Source organism: Pongo abelii, chromosome 13 (assembly GCF_028885655.2).
Source record: "Pongo abelii isolate AG06213 chromosome 13, NHGRI_mPonAbe1-v2.0_pri, whole genome shotgun sequence".
NCBI classification, from domain to species: domain Eukaryota; kingdom Metazoa; phylum Chordata; class Mammalia; order Primates; family Hominidae; genus Pongo; species Pongo abelii.
In genome coordinates, this window is record NC_071998.2 from 119,924,408 (window position 1) to 119,951,865 (window position 27,458).

The 27,458-nt window shown below is 49.1% G+C and overlaps 1 protein-coding gene and 1 long non-coding RNA gene across 11 annotated transcripts in view; one reads left to right on the forward strand and one right to left on the reverse strand.

Moving 5' to 3' along the window:
• SPTAN1 (spectrin alpha, non-erythrocytic 1) overlaps positions 1-27,458 on the forward strand; it is an 81,235-nt gene that overhangs the window by 49,785 nt on the left and 3,992 nt on the right. For 2 of the 8 annotated variants that reach the window (XM_054521151.2, XM_054521148.2), the window contains 24 exons: positions 1,354-1,401; positions 2,136-2,227; positions 2,835-2,979; positions 3,097-3,278; positions 5,440-5,539; positions 5,688-5,885; positions 5,966-6,112; positions 6,711-6,814; positions 6,959-7,121; positions 7,488-7,502; positions 9,552-9,683; positions 9,945-10,082; positions 11,218-11,322; positions 13,483-13,691; positions 15,466-15,586; positions 15,818-15,939; positions 16,695-16,827; positions 18,985-19,083; positions 22,133-22,292; positions 22,919-22,995; positions 23,572-23,781; positions 24,190-24,486; positions 25,160-25,272; positions 25,698-25,715. In XM_054521151.2, the coding sequence (XP_054377126.1) occupies positions 1,354-1,401; positions 2,136-2,227; positions 2,835-2,979; positions 3,097-3,278; positions 5,440-5,539; positions 5,688-5,885; positions 5,966-6,112; positions 6,711-6,814; positions 6,959-7,121; positions 7,488-7,502; positions 9,552-9,683; positions 9,945-10,082; positions 11,218-11,322; positions 13,483-13,691; positions 15,466-15,586; positions 15,818-15,939; positions 16,695-16,827; positions 18,985-19,083; positions 22,133-22,292; positions 22,919-22,995; positions 23,572-23,781; positions 24,190-24,486; positions 25,160-25,272; positions 25,698-25,715 (3,128 nt within the window). The remainder of the gene's footprint in view (positions 1-1,353; positions 1,402-2,135; positions 2,228-2,834; positions 2,980-3,096; positions 3,279-5,439; positions 5,540-5,687; positions 5,886-5,965; positions 6,113-6,710; positions 6,815-6,958; positions 7,122-7,487; positions 7,503-9,551; positions 9,684-9,944; positions 10,083-11,217; positions 11,323-13,482; positions 13,692-15,465; positions 15,587-15,817; positions 15,940-16,694; positions 16,828-18,984; positions 19,084-22,132; positions 22,293-22,918; positions 22,996-23,571; positions 23,782-24,189; positions 24,487-25,159; positions 25,273-25,697; positions 25,716-27,458) is intronic. The other 6 variants (XM_063714064.1, XM_063714066.1, XM_054521147.2 and 3 more) reach the window with 3 other exon arrangements.
• LOC129048096 (uncharacterized) lies at positions 9,300-26,919 on the reverse strand. 3 transcript variants are annotated; one of them, XR_008510144.2, is made up of 5 exons: positions 26,072-26,919; positions 21,997-22,368; positions 18,131-18,216; positions 12,496-12,593; positions 9,300-9,708 (listed from the first exon to the last, which is right to left on the reverse strand). It is a non-coding gene; the product is annotated as an uncharacterized LOC129048096 (long non-coding RNA). The 3 variants fall into 3 exon arrangements; XR_008510146.2 differs by having other exon boundaries at positions 19,766-22,368; positions 26,072-26,212; XR_008510145.2 differs by lacking the exon at positions 18,131-18,216.

Consider the following 27,458-nt stretch of genomic DNA (forward strand, 5'->3'; position numbering starts at 1 on the left):
CAAGCTCAGCCCTCCTGCCCTCCTGTTCTTTTTTTTTTTTTTTTTTTGAGACAGAGTCTTGCTCTTTCGCCCAGGCTGGAGTGCAATGACGTGATCTCAGCTCACTGCAACCTCTGCCTCCTGGGTTCAAGCAATTCTCCCACCTCAGCCTGCCGTGTAGCTAGGATTACAGGCACCCGCCACCATACCTGGCTAATTTTTATATTTTTAGTAGAGACGGGGTTTCGCCAAGTTGGCCAGGCTGGTATTGATCTCCTAACCTCAGGTGATCCACCCACCTTGGCCTCCCAAAGTGCTGGGATTACAGGCGTGCGCCACCGTGCCCTTCCTCTGTTCTTTACTCAAAGCGTTGTGAGCATTATAACCTGGGCCAATTAGAGTTTCTTTCCAATGAATTGGGTGGGCTGTAAGATCCTAAGGGACTTTATTTGTTTTTATTTGTATTTTATTTATTTATTTATTTTTGAGACGGAGTCTTGCTCTGTTGCCCAGGCTGGAGTGCAGTGGCGCAATCTCAGCTCACTGCAACCTCTGCCTCCCAGGTTCAAGCAATTCTCATGCCTTAGCCTCCCAAGTAGCTGGGATTACAGGCTCATACCACTGTGCCCAGCTAATTTTTGTATTTTTAGTGGAGACGGGGTTTCACCATGTTGGTCAGGCTGGTCTCAAACTCCTGACCTCAGGTGATCCACCCACCCTTGGCCCCCCAAAGTGCTGGGATTACAGACATGAGCCACCATGCCTAGCCCTAAGGGACTTTAGATTTTTAGAAGTATCTACGTTGTTGAAAGCTATGTTGTTGAAATGTACATTGTTGAAAGCTAATTCACTGCTTTATTTTTTCCCTCTGGTAAAGCTGTTGACCTTCAACGGGGATACTGTTAAAAAGAACAACAACCCAGTAACTATAATTGGAGATGAAAGTGATTATTAGTGCTCCTGGTTGTTAAACAGTCTCAGCTGCCAACATTTGTTAAATTTAGGTTGTTTTTTTTTTTTTCTGAAATGTTCTCCTGTAGTATAGACAAGAAAATGACACTAATATTAGTCTTTTAGGTATTTTTCTGTCCAACTAGCTGCTAGAATTGTGGTTTTTTACCATTCTCTTTTCACTCTTCATCAGATAAAATTACTCAGAGTAATTACTCAGTTGAGTCTAATTGTGCACTTTGGGTATTTTGACGACATTCTAGTAGTTGACACTTCTACTGATGTCTCTGTTAAGAATGTTGCCAGTATCCCTTTAAGGTAATTTGGGTTGATCACAGGGACCTAGTCAGTAACACTTGCAGCTCAGATCTCTAATTGCCAGACACTTGATTAGTTTTGCCTTCTGCTTTCCTCCCTACCTAGTCTGCTCGTCTGATGGTTCACACCGTGGCCACCTTTAATTCCATCAAGGTAAGAAGCAGTGACCAGCTCCTCTGATCTCCCCTGGTTTTCTCCACTATCTTCCTTCCCTGTCTCCAGCAGAGCTCTTGTTCTTGTCAGCCGTGTGACCTGTGACATATCTCACTCTGCTGGGTCCAAGCATGTCCTAAGTAAATATCAGCACACTCGTGGCTGCTGGGTAGCTTGGTGGCTTTCCTGGTCAAGAGCCTGCCAGTTCTCAACAGTGGAGCAAGCCTGCCCTCTGAGTTCCAGTAGGGCAGGGAGCTGGAAGGAGCACAGTCTCAGGAATGCAGTGAGCGGCTTCCTTGCCACCTGCAGTGCGAGGTCCTGTGGCATGTCGGCTCTTCCCAGGCCTGCTCTGGCCTGAGAGTCTGCTGATTGGGTGTTGGGAGGCAGCAGACTTGCTGGGATTTCTCCACGCAGCTGTGACTTAGGAAGCAGTTGCTACCTGCCAGGCCCCAGGCTAGGAGGTGAGAGTAAGGAAAAGTCAGCTGTGTCTCTCCTGCTGCCTCAGAGGGGATGCCTAGGTCAGGTGTTTGTGGGTGTTGAAGCTGTCAAGCACAGCTAGTTTTGTCTTGGCTCTTACTGGAATATTGTATACTAATTTATTCAGCAAGGAAGGTTGGAAACAGGAAATTATATGTGCCCTAGCATCTCCTTCAAACAAAGTCATTTTCCCAAAGTCTGACTGGGGGATGACAGGAGAGGGAGTGCAGTGGAGCTGATGTTTTGCTGTCCTGCAGGAGCTGAATGAGCGCTGGCGGTCCCTACAGCAGCTGGCCGAGGAACGGAGCCAGCTCTTGGGCAGCGCCCATGAAGTACAGAGGTTCCACAGGTGAGGGGTCAGCCCTGGGCTGGGAGAGGGAGAAACAGGTGACTGCTGGTTTCCTGACAGCCCCCAAGCTTGCTGACTGAGATCCTAGAGCAACGGCTGGCTCTGATGTTTATATCTGACACGGGGTGGATGCTCAGTAAATCCTGCTAAGTGAATTCTTTGGCTTTTTAGAGTTACTGGTGGTAGCCACAGACAAATATACAAATGTCAGCTAAAAAAATTTTTTTAGGCTGGGCGTGGTGGCTCATGCCTGTAATCCCAGTACTTTGGGAGGCCAAGGCAGGCAGATCACCTGAGGTCAGGAGTTCGAGACCAGCCTGGCCAACATGGGGAAACCCACCTCTACTAAAAATAAAAAAATTAGCTGGGTGTGGTGGCAGGCGCCTGTAATCCTAGCTACTTGGGAGGTTGAGGCAGGAGAATCACTTGAACCCGGTGGGGGCGGAGGTTGTAGTGAGCCGAGATTGTGCATTGTGCTCCAGCCTGAGTGACAAGAACGAAACTCCGTCTCAGTAAATAAATAAATAAATAAATTTTTTTAGTGTCTGTCCTGTAATCAAGGCAATTGTACTCGGCATTTCTTAACCTGAATGTGTCTCGCCTTTAGAGATGCTGATGAAACCAAAGAATGGATTGAAGAGAAGAATCAAGCTCTAAACACAGACAATTATGGACATGATCTCGCCAGTGTCCAGGCCCTGCAACGCAAGCATGAGGGCTTCGAGAGGGACCTTGCGGCTCTCGGTGACAAGGTGAGAGGACCCAAAGTCATCTTCTGTCTGGCATTTTTGCCCCAGAAAGAGCAGAGTCTTCTGTTGTGCAGAGCATACCCCCTTACTGCAAGCTCATTCACCACTTTCTTCCCATAGGTAAACTCCCTTGGTGAAACAGCAGAGCGCCTGATCCAGTCCCATCCCGAGTCAGCAGAAGACCTGCAGGAAAAGTGCACAGAGTTAAACCAGGCCTGGAGCAGCCTGGGGAAACGTGCAGATCAGCGCAAGGCAAAGTTGGGTGACTCCCACGACCTGCAACGCTTCCTTAGCGATTTCCGGTATGGAGCCATGTTCACTCAGACTTCTGGAACATAGAGCCTTCTTTGTAGGGGTCATTTTTATTGTGAAAATAGTACATGCTCAGCAGGGTACAATGGCTCACACCTATAACCCAAGCACTTTGGGAGGCCAAGGCAAGCGAATCGCTCGAACTCAGGAGCCGGAGACCAGCCTGGGCTACATGGCGAAACCCTATCTCTATTATAAATTTTTAATTTAAAAATTAAAAACGGCTGGGCGCAGTGGCTCACGCCTATAATCCCAGCACTTTGGGGAGGCCAAGGCGGGCAGATCACCTGAGGTCAAGAGTTCAAGACCAGCCTGGCCAACATGGCGAAACACACACCGTCTCTACTAAAAGTACAAAAATTAGCCGGGTGTGGTGGGAGGCATCTGTAATCCCAGCTACTAAGGAGGCTGAGGCAGGAGAATCGCTTGAACCTGGGAGGCGGAGGTTGCAGTGAGCCGAGATCGTGCCACTGCACTCCAGCCCGGGCAACAAGAGTGAGACTCCATCTCAAAAAAAAAAAAATTAAAACCAGAAAAAAGTAGTAAGTACATAATCAATGTAAAATAGTCAAACTACTGAATGCCATATTTTTAAAAATAAGTCTCCGCAGCTGGGCACGGTGGCTCACGCCTGTAATCCCAGCACTTTGGGAAGCCAAGGCAGGTGGATCACGAGGTCAGGAGTTCAAGACCAGCCTGGCCAATATGGTGAAACCCCATCTCTACTAAAAATACAAACATCAGCCGGGCGTGGTGGCACACGGGCACACACCTGTAATTCCAGCTACTCGGGAGGCTGAGGCAGGAGAATCATTTGAACCCGGGAGGCGGAGGTTGCAGTGAGCCGAGACCGCACCACTGTACTCCAGCGTGGGCGATGGAGCAAGACTCTGCCTCAAAAAAAAAAAAAAAAAAAAAACAAGTCTCTACTTTCCTATCCAAGTATGGGCATACCCCCTCTCATCCCCTTGCCATATGACATTATATTTTTCCCTAGACATATATATATATATATATTTTTTTTTTTTTTTTTTTTTTTTTTTTTTTTTTGGAGACAGAGTTTCGCTCTTGTTGCCCAGGCTGGAGTGCAATGGTGCGATCTCGGCTCACCGCAACCTCCACCTCCTGGGTTCAAGCGATTCTCCTGCCTCAGCCTCCCGAGTAGCTGGGATCACAGGCATGCACCACCAAGCCCGGCTAATTTTGTATTTTTTTTTAGTAGAGACGGGGTTTCTCCATGTTGGTCAGGCTGGTCTTGAACTCCTGACCTCAGGTGATCCACCCACCTCGGCCTCCTAAAGTGCTGGGATTACAGGCGTGAGCCACTGCGCCTGGTCGTCTTTTTCTTCTTTTTATTGAGGTAAAGGCCACGTAACATACAATTAACTAATTTAAAATGTGCAATCCAGTGACATTTAATGTATTCACGGTGTTGTGCAGCCACTCCTCTCTAGTTTTGGAACATTTTCATTGCCCTAAAATAACATTCCTTAACTAATCACCCCCTCTTCTGTCTTCCCCACCCACTAGGAATCCTTTATCTGCTTTCTATGTGTATGGATTTGCCTCTTCTGGACATGTCATATAAAAGGAATCATACCATATCTTACCTTACACACTCAGTTTTGTGCCCTTGTGGTTGTACAGCTGTGAGAAACTGGATCAAATGCATGCCCAGGCCTAGGGCTTCAAGGGTTAATCCTAAAGAAAGGCTTTTTCTTTTTTTTCTTTTTTTTTAGAGACAGGGTTGCACCACATTGCCCAAGCTGGTCTTGAATTCCTGAGCTCAAGCGATCCTCCTGCCATAGCCTCCCAAAGTGCTGGGATTACAGGCATGAGCCACCACGCCTGGCCAACAAAAGCTTTTTCATTTGAAGCTATCAAAGACTTAATTGTAGCTAGAACTTGTTATTCTGGAGGGTGAAAAGATCTTAATTATAAACTTACTGACTTTTCCTCTGAGAAATTCAGACTTTTAAAAAAATAACAAGAAGTTTTTTAACACTTTGCCCAAAGACCTAGCCTCATTCAGTAGATCAGACTAACCCAAGATAACTTTCTGAGGCAAGAATTATGTCATTCTCTGTTTTCCTGGGCAGAAGATCTTACCAGGTAATATAATAGCTATTTTTCTGGGGTTCTGGTTTCCAGGGACCTCATGTCTTGGATCAATGGAATACGGGGGTTGGTGTCCTCAGACGAGCTAGCCAAGGATGTCACCGGAGCTGAGGCGTTGCTGGAGCGACACCAGGTGGGTGGACCTGCCTGCTGAGTAGCAAAGACGTGGCTGCTCTGCAGGGCCCTAGAGGCCTCATTCCCACCCTTTGTGGTGAGTTGGTGGTTGACGTCAGAGTGGGCATCTGCTGCCAGTTACCTAATCCCTTCCCTCCTTTTGGCAGGAACACCGGACAGAAATCGATGCCAGGGCTGGCACTTTCCAGGCATTTGAGCAGTTTGGACAGCAGCTGTTGGCTCACGGACACTATGCCAGCCCTGAGATCAAGCAGAAACTTGATATTCTTGACCAGGAGCGTGCAGACCTGGAGAAGGCCTGGGTTCAGCGCAGGATGATGCTGGACCAGTGCCTTGAACTGCAGGTATGTGTGCTCCTGGTTTCTGACCAAGTGTTTCCTTGCTGAAGGGCCTCATTTTCTCACCTGCCTCTTGCCTTCTTTAGCTGTTCCATCGGGACTGTGAGCAAGCTGAGAACTGGATGGCTGCCCGGGAGGCCTTCTTGAATACCGAAGACAAAGGAGACTCACTGGACAGCGTAGAGGCTCTGATCAAAAAACATGAAGACTTTGACAAAGCGATTAATGTCCAGGTGAGGCCTCTGGACCATGGAGTTGGAGTCTGGATTTTTCCTGATGGACATCTGTTTCTTGGCTTATATAGTCACTGTTATATCTCCAAGGAATACCTGCATTGTCTAAGAAAAATATGTACATAAATAATCTTTAAAACTTATAGATTCTGGTATTTCTGAGATTTTAATAATGGGAGGTGCCACAGGAAAAAAAAAATATTATCAAAGGGAGGGAAAACAAATGTGTGGGTAGGTAAGGGAATAATGAACAAACAACAAGGAAGATGTAAAACTCTTTGATTTATAAGTCACTTTGCTGTAAAGCTGACAGCATTTTCCTATTATCAAGCTTAATTTTGTTCTGTTCTGATATTCTAACACCTGCCCCACCTGAGTGACCTGGAGACTTCTTGAGTTAAACTCTACTCTAGTAATGAATGAAATCAAGCTTTCTTTTGGCGTTTTACACTCTTGCTTCTAAAGTGTCAGTGTATTCTGATCCTGCCACCAGCTAGTTCTCAGTCACCCAAAATAACTATCCTTTTCTCAAGACCGGCAGTCCAGGCAGGGTCCAGCCGCAGCCCCACCTTGACCTCACGCCTTTGTTTTCTGACAGGAAGAGAAGATTGCTGCTCTGCAGGCCTTTGCCGACCAGCTCATCGCTGCCGGCCATTATGCCAAGGGAGACATTTCTAGCCGGCGCAATGAGGTCTTGGACAGGTGGGTGTCCTGTGGCACTGACATAGTCACCAGTCCTGAGAGGATGCATCCCCTCATATGAAGGCCCAGGCCTGTTCTATCTCCCCACTTCCTTCTCCACGGTAAGATATGTTCATGTTGGATCTCATGGTTTCACTCTTTCAGGTGGCGACGTCTGAAAGCCCAAATGATTGAGAAAAGGTCAAAGCTAGGAGAATCTCAAACCCTCCAACAGTTCAGCCGGGATGTGGATGAGATTGAGGCTTGGATCAGTGAAAAATTGCAAACAGCGAGTGATGAGTCATACAAGGATCCCACCAACATCCAGGTAAGCTGAAGTGACTGGGTGTTGGTCTTGATGTAGCCTTATGTTATTGAGTAGATTTTGTTAAATAAAGCATTTATAAAACAATCTCCTTGCACCCATGGGAAGTCAGTGAAAAATATTTTAGTAAGCCCAGCCAGTGGTAAAGCCCTACTCAAGTTTCGCGGCCATTTAAAAGTTGCCTTCCTCATTTGTCTTCATTAAAACTATTTCTGCTGTAATAAAAGTCTATAGAATCCCCCTTCTATTACTGTTCCCAAATGCTGAGCTTCCCGGGGGAAGTATGACAAAATGAGTTTCTATTTAATAGCTGATATGTGTGTCCACATCAGTGTACTGAACTCTTGTTCTTTTAATCTATTTTTGTAGCTTTCCAAGCTGCTGGTAAGTTTTTAATTTTTTTAAGAGTTGTAGTTAAATGAGCTCCAGTATTTGTGTTACTCTGCGTAGATTATTGTTATTATTGTGGTCACACGGTCTGCTGGTGTCTCTTCATCCATCCTTTTCATTTCTAATCATCCATTACACTCCATTCAGGTGTCCCTGTGGGATGTGGCTTTCTCTGTTGTAATTAGCCTGCAATGCCTTACTCCCCCTTCTCTCCCCCAGTTTATCACTTAGGCAAATTCTGTACAGTGTTTGATTTGCGGGGCAGTAATTGACCATTTTCTTTCAAGGAGTGCTTCCTTTTGAAGATGGAACATCAGCTTCAGCTTTTTCTGTGTGGACATTGGCTCAGACTTGGCTATGAGCTCATGGTGTTCGGTGGCCCAGGTGGGGGAGGCCAGTCTGGTGTGAGGGTTTTAATGCATACCCGCTCTGGCATCCAGAGGTGCCAGTCAGGAGAGGAACAGCTAGAGAACTGTAGAGAGACGGATGATCTATTAATACCTCCAAATCTTCAAGGAACACAAATGAGAAGTTAAGATAAAAGCAGACATCACTCAACAGGTAGTGAAAGGAGACTTCAGTCAACATGTAGCTCAAAGTTGCTTAAGCGGGTGGAAGAAATGAAGATAGAGAAGAGAGTAAATGGGATTTGAACCAAAGGGTGATCAGAACAAGGAACAGAAGAAGAGGGGAATGGGACTTTTGTCAGGATATCTGAGTGTTTGAGACCCTTCTTGTTCTTGCCTTTGGGATCAGGCAGTGGGAGAACGTTAACAAGGACATTTCATGTTAGTGCTGAATTGAGCCAGATGGCTCCATCCTTTGACAGTTGCTGCCTCTGAAATGAAACGTCTGATGCAGAATTCCCCAACACTACTGCCTTTTAGTTGTTTCCCCCCGCCCCCAAATAACACTCTCCTCTGAGACCCTGCATTTCTCACCCAGCCAATTGTTTTTCCCAGAATTGTGGCACAGCTGCTATGTCCTTGCAATTGTCTCTTGTAGCATTTCAGTACCTTCTGTTTCTTTATGGATTCATAAAAACCATATCAGGTGCCCAGGATCAGGAGCCCATCCTTCTCCTAGCCCTTTCATTTCCCAGGAAAATAAATTCCTTCCTGCACTCAAGCCTGGGTTCTGACAGTATCCCAGTGTTTTGATTAATGACAGCTACCTAAAGATAAATCAACAAAGCCAATGTCTGTAGTAGCTGTAGATTTCTCCTCTGTCAACAGAGGGATAAGACTGACCATCAAATATTATTTGCTGGTTATTACAATTTATGTTATGAATTTTGCTTAATGGTGATTTCTGCTTTAGATAATGAAATGTCCATATGTATCTCATTCATTAGAGCCTGTCTCCAATAAGGAGAAAGCCATGGATGGAAATTGATGTACAAGCAGATTCAAAACTGAAGTTGGCCATTGCCATCTTCTGGAAAATGTTAGAAAGTGTGTAATTCTAGGGCTTCACTCCCAAATAGCTAGCGTAGCTACTGCAAGAACTGATTTTTTGGCCGGGCTTGGTGGCTCATGCTTGTAATCCCAGAACTTTGGGAGGCCAATGCGGCTCGATTGCTTGAGCTCAGGAGTTCAAGACCAGCCTGGGCAACATGGCGAAACCCCATCTCTACAAAAAATAGAAAAATTAGCTGGGTGTGATGTCATGCACCCATGGTCCCAGCTGTTCGGGAGGCTGAGGTAGGAGGATTGCTTGAGCCGAAGAGGTTGAGGCTGCAGTGAGCTGAGATTACGCCACTGCACTCCAGCCTGGGCAACTGAGCAAGACCTTGTCTCAAAAAAAAGGACTTCCAATTTGTCTACTCCTGAGCTAGTACATTTCCTTCCTCCTTTGCTAACTCCCCAAGAGATGAACCCTAAAATATTTCATACAAACTCCAATTGCCTTCTGTTAAAAACGTTGGCATTTACCCCAGTTCTTTATGTTTGCTGCCACTCCCTCCCTCTGAGAACCCTTTCCCCCTGAAAAGATATAACCTAGCAGGAACTGGTTTGGAAAAAGTTTTTTTGGTATTTTTAGAGCAAGCACCAGAAGCACCAGGCTTTCGAAGCAGAGCTGCATGCCAATGCTGACCGGATCCGCGGGGTTATCGACATGGGCAACTCCCTCATTGAACGTGGAGCCTGTGCCGGCAGTGAGGATGCTGTCAAGGTATGGCCCACCAGCTCCTGGTGCCCTGGGAAGAACATGAGCAACGTCACTGTCAACCTGATATAATAACTTGGACATACAGTCTTAAGACACTAAATGGATTAGAAGACTTTAGGCTGAATTACAGATGGGGAATGCTAGTGAGAATGGCTCCTATGAGTGTTTTCCATTCTCTTCTCTTAGAAGTTCTCAAATTGAGCTTTAGGAGAGGGACGATTCTTCATAGATTTCATCTCTTTTTGGCTCCCTTCTGTTCCCCAGGCCCGCCTGGCTGCCTTAGCTGACCAGTGGCAGTTCTTGGTGCAAAAGTCAGCTGAAAAGAGCCAGAAACTGAAAGAAGCCAACAAGCAGCAGAACTTCAACACAGGGATCAAGGACTTTGACTTCTGGCTGTCTGAGGTAACACTGAGTGGTTCCTCTTCCCACCAGTGGGGGATTTCTAGTCATTTGGCACAGTGGGTCCATCAGTGCCCAAAACCATGAAAAGGCAGGGCTCACCAGACACCCCTTTTGACAGAAACGTTTATTATATATGAGTTGCATGCTGTAAGGGATTTATGAGCCAAGGGAGTGAATGTTAAGAGAGCTGACTTGTAGTGGCACTTGGACTACAGGTCACTCACGTCCATAGGGAAGGCAAATAGGAAGAGATTATGGGTAGTTATGTGGCATGCAGCTCTAACAAGCCTATGCCAGGTTAGAAACCAAGATAGTAGCATCTAGGAAGCCAGAGTCAGTCATGTATTCTCCATGGAGAATGTTTGGAAAGCACAGACTATAAAAACATAGAGGTTTTGGCCAGGTGCAGTGGCTCACGCCTGTAATCCCAGCACTTTGGGAGGCCGAGGCAGGCGGATCACTTGAGGTCAGGAGTTCGAGACCAGCCTCACCAACATAGTGAAATCCTGTCTCTACTAAAAATACAAAAATTAGCCAGGTGTGGTGGCACGCTCCTGTAATCCCAGCTACTCAGGAGGCTGAGCAGGAGAATTGCTTGAACCTGGGAGGTGGAGGTTGCAGTGAGCTGGGATCACACCATTACACTCCAGCCTGGGCAATAGAGCGAGACTTCATCTCAAAAAAAAAAAAAAATTTTTTTTTTAATAATTGTGTAAGTTTATCATAGAGCCATGCCATAATGTAACCATTCCCATATTGTTGGACATTGAGGTGTTCCCAGCCTTTTGGTGTATATATTTTGCTGTAGTGAATATCTTTGAATATTAATCTTTGCCCACACTGCTGATTCTTTCCTAGGGGAGTTTCCTTGAACTAGGATTGCTGTGCATTTTGCCTTTAGCTGTAGTATTTACTATGAATACACTGGAGTCTAGGTTTGACAGACCGAGTGGAGAGAGTGTCTCAGGTGGGGCAGGCTGATCAAGGTGACTAGGAATCACAGTAACACATTGTGATGGAGAAGTATTCAACTGTCCAAGCAAGGCCCTGGAATAGCCACTGGGCAACCTGAATTTTCCAGAATGCTGAGTATACACCATACAGTAGCCTTTCCTTTTTGTGTTTTCACTGCCAGGTGGAGGCCCTGCTGGCATCTGAAGATTATGGCAAAGACCTGGCTTCTGTGAACAACCTGCTGAAAAAGCATCAACTGCTGGAAGCAGATATATCTGCCCATGAGGTAAGCAAAGGGAGGCAGGCCAGGCCTGAGTGCCTGGACGCAGCTCTGCCTGACTCCTAAGGAAAACTAGCGTGTTTGAGAAAAGAGAGTGACTTCTTTCACTTAAAGCAGCCATTCTCAAAGGTTGTGGCCTCAGGATCATTATACACTTGACAGTTATTGAGGGCTCTTGAGAGATTTTTATTATGTAGGTTTTATCAATGTTCACCATTATTAAAAATTAAATAAATTTTAAGGCCAGGTGCAGTGGCTTACAGCTGTAATCCCAGCACTTTGGGAGGCCCAGACATGCAGATCTCCTGAGGTCAGGAGTTCGAGACCACTCCGGCCAATGTGGTGAGACCCCCGTCTTTACTAAAAATACAAAAATTAGCCAGGTGTGGTGGCGGCTGCCTGTAATCCCAGGTACTTGGGAGGCTGAGGTAGGATAATCACTTGAGCCCAGGAGGCGGAGTTTGCAGTAAGCCAAGATCGCGCCACAGCACTCCAGCCTAGGCAACAGAGCAAGACTCTATCTCAAAAAAAAAAAAAAAAAAAAAATGCTGAATTCAGGTTGTGGTGTTTTGTACTGGATGAAAATTCAGTTTTACACAGGTAGATAGATAGAAAAGGGAGGAATATTTTGATTCGGATAAGTGTGAATAATTTTCTTTGATACTATACCAAAGTCAGTTTCTTAAAGCTTAGCTGTGGTCAGGTACAGTGGCTCACACCTGTAATCCCAGCACTTTGGGAGGCTGAGGCAGGCAGATCATGTGAGCCCAGGAGTTCAAGACCAGCCTGGGCAACATGATGAGACTCTTGTCTGTACAAAAAAATACAAAAATTAGGCTGGGCATGGTGAGTCATGCCTGTAATCCTAGCACTTTGGGAGGCCGAGGCAGGTGGATTGCCTGAGCTCAGGAGTTCGAGACCAGCTTGGGTAACACAGTGAAACCCCGTTTCTACTGAAATAGAAAAAATTAGCAGGGTGTGGCAGCGTGTGCCTATAAATCCCAGCTACTTGGGAGGCTGAGGCAGGAGACTTGCTTGAGCCCAGGAGGCAGAGGTTGCAGTGAGCCGAGATTGTGTAACTGTACTCCAGCCTGGGCAACAGAGTGAGACTACGTCTCAAAAAACAAACAAACAAACAAAAAAAACACACAAAAGTTAGCCAGACGTTAGGGTACGCACCTATAAGTCCCAGTTACTTGGAGGCTGAGGCGGAAGGTTCACTTGAGCCCAGGCAGGAGGTCGAGGCTGCAGTGAGTCATGATCACACCACCACAGTCCTGGATGACAGAGCAAGAAAAAAAAAATTTGTCTCAAAAAAAAAGTTGTTGGGGGGTTAGTTGCAAAGTGGCCCCTGAAACCTTGTCAGTAAATTTTTTATACTGGATTATATTAAAACCCACTGGTCCATCTTGGGCTTTCAATGTAGCTCTTACCTGTGCATGATTTTGTAACATCATGGCTCATTTGTTCACTGAGTTATGCCTGTTCTATATGTTGACACGTGATTATATGATATCAAAACATTGCAGTTAATACCACCACCAATTTCATTAGAAAAATCTTCACATATTAGGAAGCCCTCAGGCTTCTGGTGGTGGGTGTAAGTTTTCTAAAATTCTAACTTTCTCATAAAAGTTTGAATTTTATCATTAGTAACAAACTGTCAGTATTCTTTGAAGTGACAGGCTCACTTTATTTATTCTGGACCGAGTATCTATGAGATACCAAGTCTGAATGACCATAGTTTGTTTGGTGGTTGTTCTTTCAAGTACAAAAGAACAGCTACTCAGTAAAATTAACTTTCACTGCCTTTTTAAGGACATTCTTAAGTGAAACAGCATTTTTTTTTTCACTGTGAGTGGGTGGCAGTGAAGAATCCACTTCTGCTAGTAGTTTGCCACTGCCTTGATTTGAGCTAAAGCACCAGCATGTCCCCTCCTTCTCCATTGCTTTTGTACTATCAGTGCAAATGTCCACACAGTAAAAAATAATAATGTCTTATAATGTTATGAAAATAGTTTGAGTTCATAGAATGCCAGAGGGCCATATAACATACTTTGAGAATATCAACACTCCATATCTCCGTAAGGAATTCCTGAGTTCTTATGTTCAAGCAGATAGTTGTGGGAGACCCAGTTTCTGACCCTCTTATGTCCCCTGCCCCAGGATCGCCTGAAGGACCTGAACAGCCAGGCAGACAGCCTGATGACCAGCAGTGCCTTCGACACCTCCCAAGTAAAGGACAAGAGGGACACCATCAACGGGCGCTTCCAGAAGATCAAGAGCATGGCGGCCTCCCGGCGAGCCAAGCTGAATGAATCCCATCGCCTGCACCAGTTCTTCCGGGACATGGATGACGAGGAGTCCTGGATCAAGTATGTCTTCTCAGCCCTCTAGAAGGCCCCTTACGCCTGTAATAGTGGGCAGCAGGAACCACAGGCTGACTGTTGAGTGGTGAGGCTGGAAACCCTGCTGGACTGGGATCCCAGCTTGGGCACACAGTCGTGGGATGCCTCAGTGTCTTCTGCTTTCCGTGTTTACAGTGATGATGATTGGCGGTGGTGGTGATCCATGCTGGCTACATAGGCCCTGTCTAGACCCTGCCTTTTAGATTCCCGTGAAAGTTAGTGAGTTTGTTTCTCAGCTTCTGGAGAAGATCACTTCTCCAAGGAAGGAGTTGCTTTTTTTCTTATTCTCTATCTGCCCCCGAAAATGTCAGTCTACTGATTGCAGTTGATGTGGCATGTAAACAAACATTTTTCTGAGACGGAGTCTCGCTCTGTCACCAGGCTAGAGTGCCACCATGCCTGGCTAATTTTTATATTTTTAGTAGAAACAGGGTTTCACCATGTTGGCCAGGCTGGTCTCAAGGTGACCTCACCTGACCTCAAGTGATCCACCCACCTGGGCCTCCCAAAGTGCTGTGATCACAGGCATGAGCCACTGCGTCTGGTCAGAAGGCTTTAAGGAAGTAAGGAATTAAGAGAGAGGATTTTGTTCTTAAAAGACATTTGTGGCCGGGCGCAGTGGCTCCCGCCTGTGATCACGGCACTTTGGGAGGCTGAGGCGGGCAGATCACTTAAGGTCAGGAGTTCGAGACCAGCCTGGCCAACATAGTGAAACCCCGTCTCTACTAAATATACAAAAATTAGCCAGGTGTGGTGGTAGGCGCCTGTGGTCCCAGCTGCTTGTGAGGCTGAGGCAGGATAATCGCTTGAACCAGGGAGGCAGAGGTTGCAATGAGCCAAGATCACACCACTGTACTTCAGAGCAAGACTCCGTCTCAAAAAAATAAAAAATAAAAATACAAAAATTAACCAGGCATGGTGGCACGCGCCTGTAATCCCAGCTACTCAGGAGGCTGAGGCAGGAGAATGATTTGAACCCGGGAAGTGGTTTCAGTGAGCCAAGATCGTGTCACTGCACTCCATCCTGGGCGACAGAGCAAGACTTTGTCTCAAAAAATATATATATTACTTATATAGCTGGGTGTGGTGGCTCATGCCTATAATCCCAACACTTTGGGAGGCCGAGGTGGGCAGATCGCTTGAATCCAAGAGTTTGAGACCAGCCTGGGCAACATGGTGAAAACTCATCTCTACCAAAAATAGAAAAAATTAGCCAGGCATAGTGGCGCACACCTGTGGTCCCAGCTACTCCAGCGGCTGAGGTGGAAGGATCACTTGAACCGGAGTGGTGGAGGTTGCAGTGAGCAGAGATCATGCCATTGCACTTTAGCCTGGGCAACAGAATGAGACTCTGTCTCAAAAAAAAGGTGTATATATGTATATATAAAAATATCTTCATATATTTACAGACATACATTGATATATTAATACATATTTAGTATACATGATTGTTATATGTTGATATAATTTGATAGGGCTCCTCAGGGCAGCACTAGTGATGCCGCCCATCCTCCACCCTCTAGAATCTGGACACACAGCAGGGCTCATAGATGCATAGGTGGACAGAGGCTCTTGGTCACTACTCATTTGGGAAATAGAGGCTTTTGTTGTTCAGAAAACTGGCAAGGATTTTCCCAGAAAGATTAGTAGATGTCTGTGAGGTCCACAGTTGACCTGGTGTCCCCACTTGAAAGCAGGGAGGTGCAGAGACCAACTGTGCTGTTTCCCATCTCTCATCCAGGGAGAAGAAGCTGCTGGTGGGCTCTGAGGACTACGGCCGGGACCTAACCGGCGTGCAGAACCTGAGGAAGAAGCACAAGCGGCTGGAGGCAGAACTGGCCGCGCATGAGCCGGCTATTCAGGTAAGGAGGCCGCCTTCTGGCCAAGAGGGCAGAGGTGTTTGAGGTGGGCCCGAGGGGACAGACAAACCCCTTGCGCTTACTTCGCTGAGGTCCCTAAAGTGTTCATGACCCCTCAGTCCAAACCTGGAGAAGTCCCAAACTTGATGTTGAGGCCTTTTCCTGGGAGCTTCGAGATAGATAGAGGCACCAGCAGAGCTACCTGCTGTTAACCTCATCGTCCTTGCCTGTCAGGGTGTCCTGGACACTGGCAAGAAACTGTCCGATGATAACACCATTGGGAAAGAGGAGATCCAGCAGCGGCTGGCGCAGTTTGTGGAGCACTGGAAAGAGCTGAAGCAGCTGGCAGCTGCCCGGTGAGTAGTCAGAGGCAGGAGCTCCCGGGAACAAGTGGAAGGCCAGCACCTAAGGGCAGACTCTGAGCTGTGGGGGTCCACTGGGCCCTCCTGCCGTCTCCTGGACCTTTGGCCTCACATGTGCCATAGTCGGTTTGCTCCAGAGCCACCTCCTACAGGCCATGCTGAGGTGGTCTCATTCTGTTAATCTGGACCCACTGTATGAGTCCAGAATCATACATGTTTCTGTATTAGTCCAGAATCACACATGAATCACATGATTCTCCAGAAATCAAGACATGAGAGTCTGGAATCACAGAGTGGGTGATTCATGATGTTCCATGGACGGCCTGACTGACTGTGAGGGCCCACCTTTTTTGTGAATGTTTTTGTTTTTGTTTTTGTTTTTGAGACGGGGTCTCGCTGTCACCCAGGCTGGAGTGCAGTGGCGCAATATCGGCTCACTGCAGGCTCTGCCTCCCAGGTTCATGCCCTTCTCGTGCCTCAGCCTGCCGAGTAGGTGGGACTACAGGCGCCCGCCACCAAGCCCAGCTAATTTTTTGTATTTTTAGTAGAGATGGGGTTTCACCGTGTTAGCCAGGATGGTCTCGATCTCCTGACCTCGTGATCTGCCTGCCTCGGCCTCCCAAAGTTCTGGGATTGCAGGCGTGAGCCACCATACCCAGCTTTTGTGACTGTTTTTAAGCATATGTTAACTATCACAATCAAAGCTGGAGGAGATTATGGCTGATTTTCTTCCTGTCTCCTGTAATTAGGGGTCAGCGGCTGGAAGAGTCCTTGGAATATCAGCAGTTCGTAGCCAATGTGGAAGAGGAGGAAGCCTGGATCAATGAGAAAATGACCCTGGTGGCCAGCGAAGATTATGGCGACACTCTTGCCGCCATCCAGGTGAGACAGAAACCAAAGGTGTCACCTGCTTTCTCTCTTGGCAACTGCCTGCTGGTCATCATTTCCCTGTTGATTTGTTAGAGGGCCCTGCTCTTATTAGGAGAGCACACAGGGACAGCAGCCAAGGCCTCAGTAGTTGGTTTTAGCCCTCAAGATCTCACACTAGGGGACATCGCCCTTCAGTAGACAAAATTGGTATGGCTTTGTCAGTCTCAGTTCACGGGCCCTGTCATTCACCAGGCAGCGCTGTGGGCTTGGGTCTTCATAACAGTTTCCTGGGGCTGCCATAAATAAGTACCACAAACAGAGTGGCACAAACGGAGTACCACAGACAGAGTGGCACAGATGGAGTGGCACAAACGGAGTGGCTGAGGACAATAGAGATTTATTGCTTCTCCGTTCTGGAGGCCAGAAGTCTGAAATCAAGATGCAGGTAGGACCATGTTCTGCACACCTGTAGGGGAGGATCTTTCCTTGCCTCTTCCAGTTTTTGCTGGCACCAGGCGCCCTTGGCATTATGGCAGCATCACTCCAGTCTCTGCCCGTCTTCACGTGGCTATCTTCCCTCTGAGTCTCTCTTCACTTGGCATCACTCTGTGTGTCTATTCACATTTCTGTGTTCTGTTGTAGGGACATCAGGTGTATTGGATTAGGGTCCACCCTAATGACCTCATCTTACCTTTGCAGAGTACGTTTGCAAAGATCTTATTTCTACATTCATGGGTACCAGAAGTTAGGACTTCACCATCTCTTGAGGGGGACACAGTTCAGCCCATCATATACTCCCTATTTGGTTAACTGTTGCTACATAACAACCCGCCTAAATGTAGTGGTTGAAAGCAGCACCCATTTCTTATTTCCCATGGATCTGTGGATCAGCAGCATCTGCAGCTGTCACTGGAGGTCCCTCATGCTCATGCTCCTGCATTCAGGCAGAGCGTGGCTGGGCTGAGAGATCCATCACACACTAGCAGCTGAGCCTGATTGTCATCCAGCCTGGACATCTCTGTTCCCCTCCACATGGCCTGTTGTCCTCCAGCTGGCTAGACCAACCTCCTTCAGCAGCATTCAGACAGGCAAAGGCAGGAGCTGCAAGGTGTCTACGGCCTCACACATCATCTTCACTGCCTTCTGGCCAGAGCAAGTCCCAAGGCAGCCCAGAGACATAGGGGGATAGATTCCCCTCTGGAAAGGAGATGCTGCAAAGTATCATGGTCAGATATGACTAAATTCCTGCCCCCAGATGTGGAAGCAGGAGTGTGCACTCCCAGGAATCGAGTTAGCTTTGAGCCACCTTCCTCACCATGGGAAGCATCCTCTGCTGGTCAGGGTGATTCAGGTAGAATTTAGATGGTCAGTCATTTCCCGTCCTCTGCATAGTTGAGTTCCCTGGAAGCAACCAAAAAGGCATTGTCTGCAGTGCTTAAATTGTACTAAGGAAAAGACCTGGGGCCAGGCGCGGTGGCTCACGCCTGTAATCCCAGCACTTTGGGAGGCCAAGGAGGGCAGATCACCTGAGGTCAGGAGTCCAAGACCAACCTGGCCAACATGGTGAAACCCCGTCTGTATTAAAAACTACAAAAATTAGCTGGGTGTGGTGGTGCACGCCTGTAATCCCAGCTACTTGGGAGGCTGAGGCAGGAGAATCGCTTGAACCTGGGAGGCAGAGGTTGCAGTGAGCCGAGATCACGCCACTGCACTCCAGCCTGGGCAATAGAGCAAGACTCCGTCTCAAAAAAAAAAAAAGACATGACTTGGAAGGCCTTTTCTGAGATGTGTTCAAGTTAAACCTTAAAAATGTGTCGTTTTTGTTTGGGTGTGTATCTTCAGCTTGCTTTGTGTCATTCTTGTCCTCTTGGGGGAGAGACCATAAGTCACTGTTGATGGATGACAAAGGGTTTGACGCTTCCCAAAGGTCCAAAGACTGTCCCTGCCAAAGCCTGTCCCGAAACCGCTGGTTACTCTCACTGCCTCCTGTTTTCCTTCCTTTTATGATTCTCTTATTTATTAATGTTCCTCTTTATTATCCTCTTCCCCAGCTAGACTGTAATGTGTGCATGGACAGGGACCATAGCAGTTTTGTCACTCTCTGTCCCCGGGGCCTAGCCCACAACATAGCAGCCTCTCAATAGTGTGCCTTGGCTGCTTCTACTCCAGGGCTTGCTGAAGAAACATGAAGCTTTTGAGACAGACTTCACCGTCCACAAGGATCGCGTGAATGACGTCTGCACCAATGGACAAGACCTCATTAAGAAGGTGAGTCCAGCCCATTGGTAAGACCTCTGTCGCCCACTGGGACACCCATGTGTTGGTACCACAGAGGTCCCCCAAAGTTCACTTCCTGGGATGTTCACCAAACCAAGGTCTGCGTGGAAACCAGTAGCAATTCCATTCCTGTGTTTCGTGACAAGTTGGATATCTCCCCCTTTTTGAAGCCAGTAAAGTTATTCTGCAATGCTTACTTTTTCTGCATTAAGCAACAGAGACACTGGCACTCCCAAATGCTGCTCTTAGTTTATTTCTCAAGCAATACAATCCCTTTATAGGGACAGTAGAAAATGCAAATAAGCAAAACATAAAATAAAAATTACCCATAAAGCCCCACCCAGACACTACACATTAGATCTTTGTGTCTGACTTGCCAGACTTTTCCTCTCCACAGGTTTAGAGCTACCAACTAGATCAAACAGCCGCAGAGATTCCCGTTTAATAGGATCATATCACTCTATAAATTATCAAAAACCTAGAGGCTGTACAGGGCATTTTAGAAATGAATCTATTTCATTCACAGCCCGTTTGGGAGAAAACAAAATAAAGGGGCTTGGTGCTTTCTCAGCAGCAGCGAAGCCACGTCCCTCCCACACAGAAGCTCTAGACTGAAGGCAGTGTGTCCATGGTTCGGGAATTCACCAGCAATCACTCAGGTGCAGTGATGTACCTGGAGTGCCTCAGGACAGAGGTTTTAACAGCTGTGGTTTCCTGTCACACCCACATCATGAGTAAGATTTCTCATCACAGAGGTCGCACTCAGCAGTCATGGCCTTCAGACTAGGGTTTGATCCATAGGCGGCAACAATGTAGCTAAAATCCACTTCACTGGAGAGCTTTTCTTCCTTGCTCTGATCTGCAAATAAACTAGCATAAAACTAATTTCAGATACAGCCATGTATAGATGTAGACGTGGCTCCTGCACACTTAACCCCCCGACACATACCCAGACAACGTTCCCTGTTCTTCAAGCCAGGAGATCAAAGGTGTGAATGTCCTTCAGCCTTCTGGCAAGGAGCCAGCTGCTTTTTTTTTTTTTTTTTTGGAGACAGTGTTTTGCTCTTGTTGCCCAGGCTGGAGTGCAGTGGTGCGATCTCAGCTCACCGCAACCTCCACCTCCCAGGTTGAAACGATGCTCCTGCCTCAGCCTCCCTAGTAGCTGGGATTACAGGCATGTGCCACCATGCCCGGCTAATTTTGTATTGTTAGTAGAGACGGGGTTTCTCCATGTTGGTCAGGCTGGTCTCGAACTCCTGACATCAAGTGATCCGCCGTCCTCGGCCTCCCAAAGTTCTGGGATTACAGGCATGAGCCACCACCCCCGGCCAGCAAGCCGGCTGCTTTGTCCTCAGTGACAGCCTGTTTCCTCCTTGAATTTCTCTTTCAATTCTTTTTTCTTTTTATTTTCCTCCTTTTCACAGGTGTTAAAGAATCTCTTTAAATTCAATGTGACTTGTAATTTTTTTTTTTTTTAATTTTATTTACTTATTTATTTTTTAGACGGAGTCTCACTCTATGCCCCAGGCTGGAGTGCACTGGCGCAATCTCGCCTCACTGCCACCGCCACCTCCTGGGTTCAAGTGACTCTCCTGCCTCAGCCTCCTGAGTAGCTGGGGTTACAGGCGCCTGCCACCACGCCCAGCTAATTTTTGTATTTTTATTAGAGATGGGGTTTCACCATGTTGGTTAGGCTGGTCTTGAACTCCTGACCTCATGATCCGCCTGCCTTGGCTCCCAAAGTGCTGGGATTACAGGCGTGAGCTACCGTACCCAGCCAATTTTTTTTTTATTTTTTGAGGTGGAGTCTTGCTCTTGTCGCCCAGGCTGGAGTGTAGTGGCACGATCTCGGCTCACTGTAGCCTCTGCCTCCCGGGTTTCAGCAGTTCTGCCACCTGAGCTTCCCTAGCTAGCTGGGACCACAAGTGGGTGCCAACACACCTGGCTAATTTCTTTCTTTCTTTTTTTTTCTTTTTTTTTTTTTTTTTTTTTTAAGAGATGGGGGTCTCACTATGTTGCCCAGGCTGGTCTCCAACTCCTGGGCTCAAGTGATTCTCTCACCTCGTGCTCAGATTACAGGAGTGAGCCACTGCGCCAGCCCTGTATGTGTAGTATTTTAAGTGATAGTATTCAATTTTTTTAATAAAAAATAATACTAGTGAATATATCATCTTAACTTCAAATTTCAGCCCATTCATTTTTTTTGTTTGAGACAGTGTCTTGCTGTGTTGCCCAGGCTGGGGTGCAGTGGCATGATCTCGGCTCACTGCAGCCTCCACCTCCCAGGTTCAAGCAATTCTCATCCCTCAGCCTCCTGGGTCACTGGGATTACAGATGAGTGTCACCACACCTGGCTAATTTTTTTTTTTTTTTTTTGTATTTTTTAGAAGAGACAGGGTTTCACCATATTAGCCAAGCTGGCCTTGAACCCCTGGCCTCAAGTGATCTGCCCACCTCAGCCTCCCAGAGTGTTAGGATTACAGGCGTTAGCCACTGCGCCTGGCCCATATTTCTTTAGAATTAATTCCTTGGACCGGCTGGGCACTGTGGCTCATACCTGTAATCCCAGCACTTTGGGAAGCCGAGGCAGGCAGATCACCTGAGGTCAGGAGTTTGAGACCAGCCTGACCAACATGGTGAAACCCCATCTCTACTAAAAATAATTAGCTGGGCATGGTGGTGTTCGCCTGTAGTCCCAGCTACTCGGGAGGCTGAGGTAGGAGAATCTCTTGAACCCGGGAGGCGGAGGTTGCAGTGAGCCGAGATCACGCCACTGCATTCCAGCCTGGGCAACGGAGTGAAACTCTGTCTCCAAAAAAAAAAAATGAATTCCTAAAAGTAGAATTGTCAGTACGGTGTATTTGTGTGAAGCCTTTGACTGCGTTGCTCTTACAAAAGCCTTACCTATCATTGTTTACCCAGCAGTGGACAAGGGAGCAAGTGCCCATTTTATAGAAGTTTAGAGCCTTTCCAGGGAGGGCATAGTCAGGTAACCACAGCAGGTGAGGCTGACCAGCGTGTACCTCTCTCCGTGGTCTAGAACAATCACCATGAGGAGAACATCTCTTCAAAGATGAAGGGCCTAAACGGGAAAGTGTCAGACCTGGAGAAAGCTGCAGCCCAGAGGAAGGCGAAGCTGGATGAGAACTCGGCCTTCCTTCAGTTCAACTGGAAGGCGGACGTGGTGGAGTCCTGGATCGGTGAGCGCTGTCAGCAAGGCCCGGAAGAGCCTTCCCAGAGCTGCTCTTTGTCTCCTTCTGTGTCACTGGTGTTCTTCTGCAGAGAAGAAACTGATCAATTGTGGGCATGGCAGAGAACCTACTACCAGGGCAGACCACTGACTGCCAGCTAGGAGGAGACAGTGTCCTGAGGCCAGAGCTGCCACCCGGAACTGGGCTGGCACCAGGGTTAATAAACAAAAGCCTGTAAACGCTGCTGCACGCAGAGATGGCATAATGTGATGTCATGATATGAACAAAGTTGGCACAGCAAAGGCACCACTAGCTGCCCTGGTCAGGGGCGCCACCCAGCTCCTGGGGTGAGGGGAAACTGGGTCCTGATATCGGGGTCCACGTGTCCTGGGTAGTCCTGGGTAGTAGTAATAGCAACTGAACTAGAGGACAGGCTGCAAGGAGCTCGTCATGGCACAGATGGAGGCCAGGCCTGGGTGCAGGGAGGGGCCCGCTCATGTGGGTTCTGAGGCTGCAGTTAGGAAGATTGGAATTTATCTGTACACAAAAAATGGTTTGTCTGGGTTTTGGTTTTTTTCCTTTGTAATCCATCTCCACTGAGGAGGGCAGTATATTTTCCACACTTCGTTTTCTAGGTGAAAAGGAGAACAGCTTGAAGACAGATGATTATGGCCGAGACCTGTCTTCTGTGCAGACGCTCCTCACCAAACAGGTCTGCCCTGGCCCCTTCACTGGTTGAAATGTATGCAGATAGCATCTCCTGTGAGATGACCGGTGGCGTCTTTCACTGAGGCATTTATCTTCTGTTAGCCCCTGGGGATCAGCAGGAAAAAGATCCTGTCCTGGTCCTCAGGGAGCTTCCGGACTAACTGGGGAAGCAGACACAGAACCAGGCATCTCTGCAGCAGCCTGCTGGGTGCTGACAGGACTGGGCACTGCAGGGGCACTCAGTTTTCAGCAGGCAAGGGTTGAAGGGGCAAGCTCTCCTAAGCGAAATCATGAGGGGTGAATGAAAACGGTCAGGGAGAGAGGCAGGGCGAGTGTTCTGGGCAGAGCTGGCAGGGATCCCTGGGGCGGCAGAGCTGAAGGCTGGGGTTGGGGAGGTGGGAGGAGGCTGCTGCAGTGATCTGGGTCTGAAAAGGGGGCATGTGTGACCGAGTCTCAGCGGTGTCCAGGCGGACGGTTTGGCTTGGGCATCTGGGGGACATGCTGGCGCCATCTGAGCCTAGGAAGAGCAAGTTCCAGTCCTGTGGAGTCACCACAAATGGGCTTGTCACTCCTTGTTCAGGAAACTTTTGATGCTGGGCTGCAGGCCTTCCAGCAGGAAGGCATTGCCAACATCACTGCCCTCAAAGATCAACTTCTCGCCACCAAACACGTTCAGTCCAAGGCCATCGAGGCCCGGCACGCCTCCCTCATGAAAAGGTGGAGCCAGCTTCTGGCCAACTCAGCCACCCGCAAGAAGAAGCTTCTGGAGGCTCAGAGTCACTTCCGCAAGGTGAGGATGGGGCCACGTGAAGCTTAGCTGGCCCACAGCTCAAGGAAGGAAGCCCACCTTCTGTCTGCCCAGCTCTGCCACTCCCCCTTGAGGAAGCTGTGAGCTCAGGGCAGAGCTTTCGAACATGGGTGTGGCATCAATTAAAACCAGGGCAAATGAGAGGGCCCTGTGAGATCGCCATTCAGAAGCACGCAGGACAGACTGGAGACAAGGGCAAAGGGAAGGAAGGGGAAAAAAGGCTGGTGAAGACTTGAAGGGGGAGCAGGAGACAGGAGCAGAGGGGAGCTAAGCTCCCAGCAGGCTGTGTACGCCTCTGATTCCCAGGAACCGCCCCGCACCCCACCTCCTGCACTGGGTCAGCATGTCCAGCCCTGGCGACTCCGCTAACTCAGTCTCTTCTGCTTCCAGGTGGAGGACCTCTTCCTGACCTTCGCCAAAAAGGCTTCTGCCTTCAACAGCTGGTTTGAAAATGCAGAGGAGGACTTAACAGACCCCGTGCGCTGCAACTCCTTGGAAGAAATCAAAGCTTTGCGCGAGGCCCACGACGCCTTCCGCTCCTCCCTCAGCTCTGCCCAGGCTGACTTCAACCAGCTGGCCGAGCTGGACCGCCAGATCAAGAGCTTCCGTGTAGCCTCCAACCCCTACACCTGGTTTACCATGGAGGCCCTGGAGGAGACCTGGAGGAACCTACAGAAAATCATCAAGGTACACCTCCTGCTGCCCTCAGGAGCTGCTCAGCCTCCCAGAGCCCACACTTAACACGACAAGACAGGAGCAGGAGGGAGGGGCATGGTTTCATCAGAAGTTTCCATTTCTTTTTGTTTTCTTGAGACAGGGTCTCTGTCACCCAGGCTTCAGTGCAGTGGTGCTAACATGGCTCCCTGTAGCCTCAACCTCCCAGGCTCAAGTGGTCCTCTTGCCTGAGCCTCCTAAATAACTGGGACTATAAGCACGTGCCACCATGCCTGGCTAATTATTTTAATTTTTGTAGACAGGGTGTTGCTATGTTGCCCAGGCTGGTCTTGAACTCCTGGCCTCAAGCAATCCTCCTGCCTAGGCCTCCCAAAGTGCTGGGATTACAGGTGTGAGCCACTGCACCCAGCCAGAAGTTTCCATTTCTGACAGTCCAGCAACTCCCTGCTTGACTGTGACCAGTCGCTTCCCCTCCAGGTCCGCCTCTTCCTGAAGCCCCTGGTGGGTAGGAACAGAGAACTACCAAGTGCTCTGAACTGGCCTCATGTATCCCAGCCTCCTACCCCTCTCGTCTTTGGGGAGGTTCCTTGCGGGGAGGCCACCTCCACCCTGAGCCCATCTGTGAAGGAGGGGCCGGTGTCACTGCCACAGCAGTGCACAGCATCTGCCCCCCTTTGACCCTTAGGAGAGGGAGCTGGAGCTGCAGAAGGAACAGCGGCGGCAGGAGGAGAACGACAAGCTGCGCCAGGAGTTTGCCCAGCACGCCAACGCCTTCCACCAGTGGATCCAAGAGACCAGGTGCCAGCCCGCTGGGGCCGGGGGGCCGCAGCATGTCCCTGCTGTGCTTAAGCCCTGGGGAGCCTCCAGCCCCAAGGTGGGGGTGCTTTGTGTAAAACCAGAGGCAGCCTGGGAATAAAGCTGGGCTGGCAATGCCTGGTCGGGCTCTGGAGCCGGGAGTGGGGGCTTAGATAGAGCAGCCTCTCAGTACTGCATGTCCCAGAGATCAAGTTGTTAGAGATCCCGGATTGAGTGGAACCATGCAGGGCGCGTGGTCAGCCCCAGCCGTGACTTGGCGACAGATGATGCAGGGTCTGTGCATTGGGTACTGATGTTCTTGCTTTTGTTTTCCTTTCTTGTGTTTTCTCTCTGTCCCCCACCTCCCGATTGCTGCTGTTGTCCGGACACCACCTTGTCTCCCGGCTGCTTGGATCTGCTCTCCACAGGACATACCTCCTCGATGGGTTAATATTGTTTTCTTCCTTCTCCTGGGCTTGTCGTGTGGGGGTCTCGTGCGCTTGCCCCTCGTGGCCTGGCTTGTGGAGGATCCCGGGATGGGCCTTCCTGCCCAGGGCGGGCTGCACTTCCCCTCCCACCTTTCCCGTCACCTGACGAGGAGTGTGTGCCTTGCCCCATAGCCCATGGTCCCTGGTCCCCGATAGAGCCTTCAAGCCAGGGGGAGCCGCCCTTGCCTCACTGGGCGATTCCAAGGGCTCACTTTGGGTAGGGAAGGTGATGAAGCATGAAGGCCAGAGCTGGAGTCCAGGGGCCCTAAGAACCCCTGTGCCTGTCCAGCCACCGGGCTCTGTTGGGCTCTCACCTCTGCTTCCCCAGCGTGTCCAACAGTGGTCAGTGGGCATGACGCAGATGGCAGTGTTGGGGGCTCAGGCAGGGTACAGTAAGTCCACAGCTGAGAAGGGCTGGGCATTGACACCCCGCAAGTAGCTGAGGCTGCCACTTTACTTTCCTGGGGTCAGGGAGGGTAACAAGAACTGTCCGCCCTAATAGAAGGCAAAAATGCACCCATTATGATGTGATAGACAGGACGTGGGAGGAGCCCCAGGGAGGAGCAGGGCTGTCCCGCCCACTCCCTGTAGGGGCTTCTCTACTTGGCCTGGGGCCTCTGCCTGGGCGGGTCACCTTTGTAATCTGCCAAGCCTGCTGTGAAAGCCAGGGCTGGTGGGACTGGAGTGGCTTAGCCTGCACTCCTGAGGCTCTGCACACAGGCACATCAAGCCTGTACAGGCGGCAGGGGAGAAATAGACCCATCCAGCCGGGCCACACATTCTGATGGCAGAGCAGCTGGGGACGTAGGGATCGCAGTTTCCGGCCTGTGCCCGTAGGACACCCTGGCCACCTGACTCCCCTCCCTGCCCCATGGCTGTGTCTGCTGGTCTTGCTCTTGTCTCTGTGAGGTGCCACGCTCCCCTCACCTTATGGCTCCTCCCAAGCCCTGCCCGTCTTGCCCATTCCTAGTGTGAGCTGCCTGGGGTGAGCCATTGGGCCTGTTGCCTCCAGGTACCCGCCGGGCACCAGGTTGCCCTTGCCTGCGCCCTGCCAGCTTGGGCCTTGTGTGTGTCTGTTGCAGTGTGCTCTTGCCTCCCCTCCCTTTGGTGTATTCATTTGGTTTCTTTTCTTTGAATAGCATAGCATATCGTCGGGTCATTCGTGTCTATCAGTATGAAGTTGGGGATGATCTGTCTGGAAGGTTTTTCTCATTTCTCTTCTTACCTCGCTGTGGTTTTACTGATGCACCCTTGACATCCCCAGGCGGCTCCACCCTGACTAACCTGCCGCCCTCGGCCACTTGGGAAGGAGGGGTCTGTCCTCCCACTGCACCGGCACCCAGCCTCCTGCCCCCAGGTCCTGGGGGGCATTTTCCCCGGGGGGACATGGCGTGACTGTGAGTCTGACCTGCTGGGGTAGGAGGAAGCCTGGTGCCTTGCCTTGCTAGAGCACTTTGAACTTGGGGAGATTGCAGAGCTAACCCTGGCTCGCTGGGTTTTAAAAGGGTAGGTTGGGGCGAATGTGGGTACAGGGGAGCCTGGGCTAAAACCCCACCAAGGCCACATGCACCGTGTGATTCGTCTCTGCGCGTAACCCTAACTCGTTTGTTGTCTTTGTTTACTGGTAGCCTCTGTGGCCTGGCACTGTGTTCTTTTGGGAAGGAGGCTCCCCAGAGCCCATCTGCTCTCAGAACTTGGTCC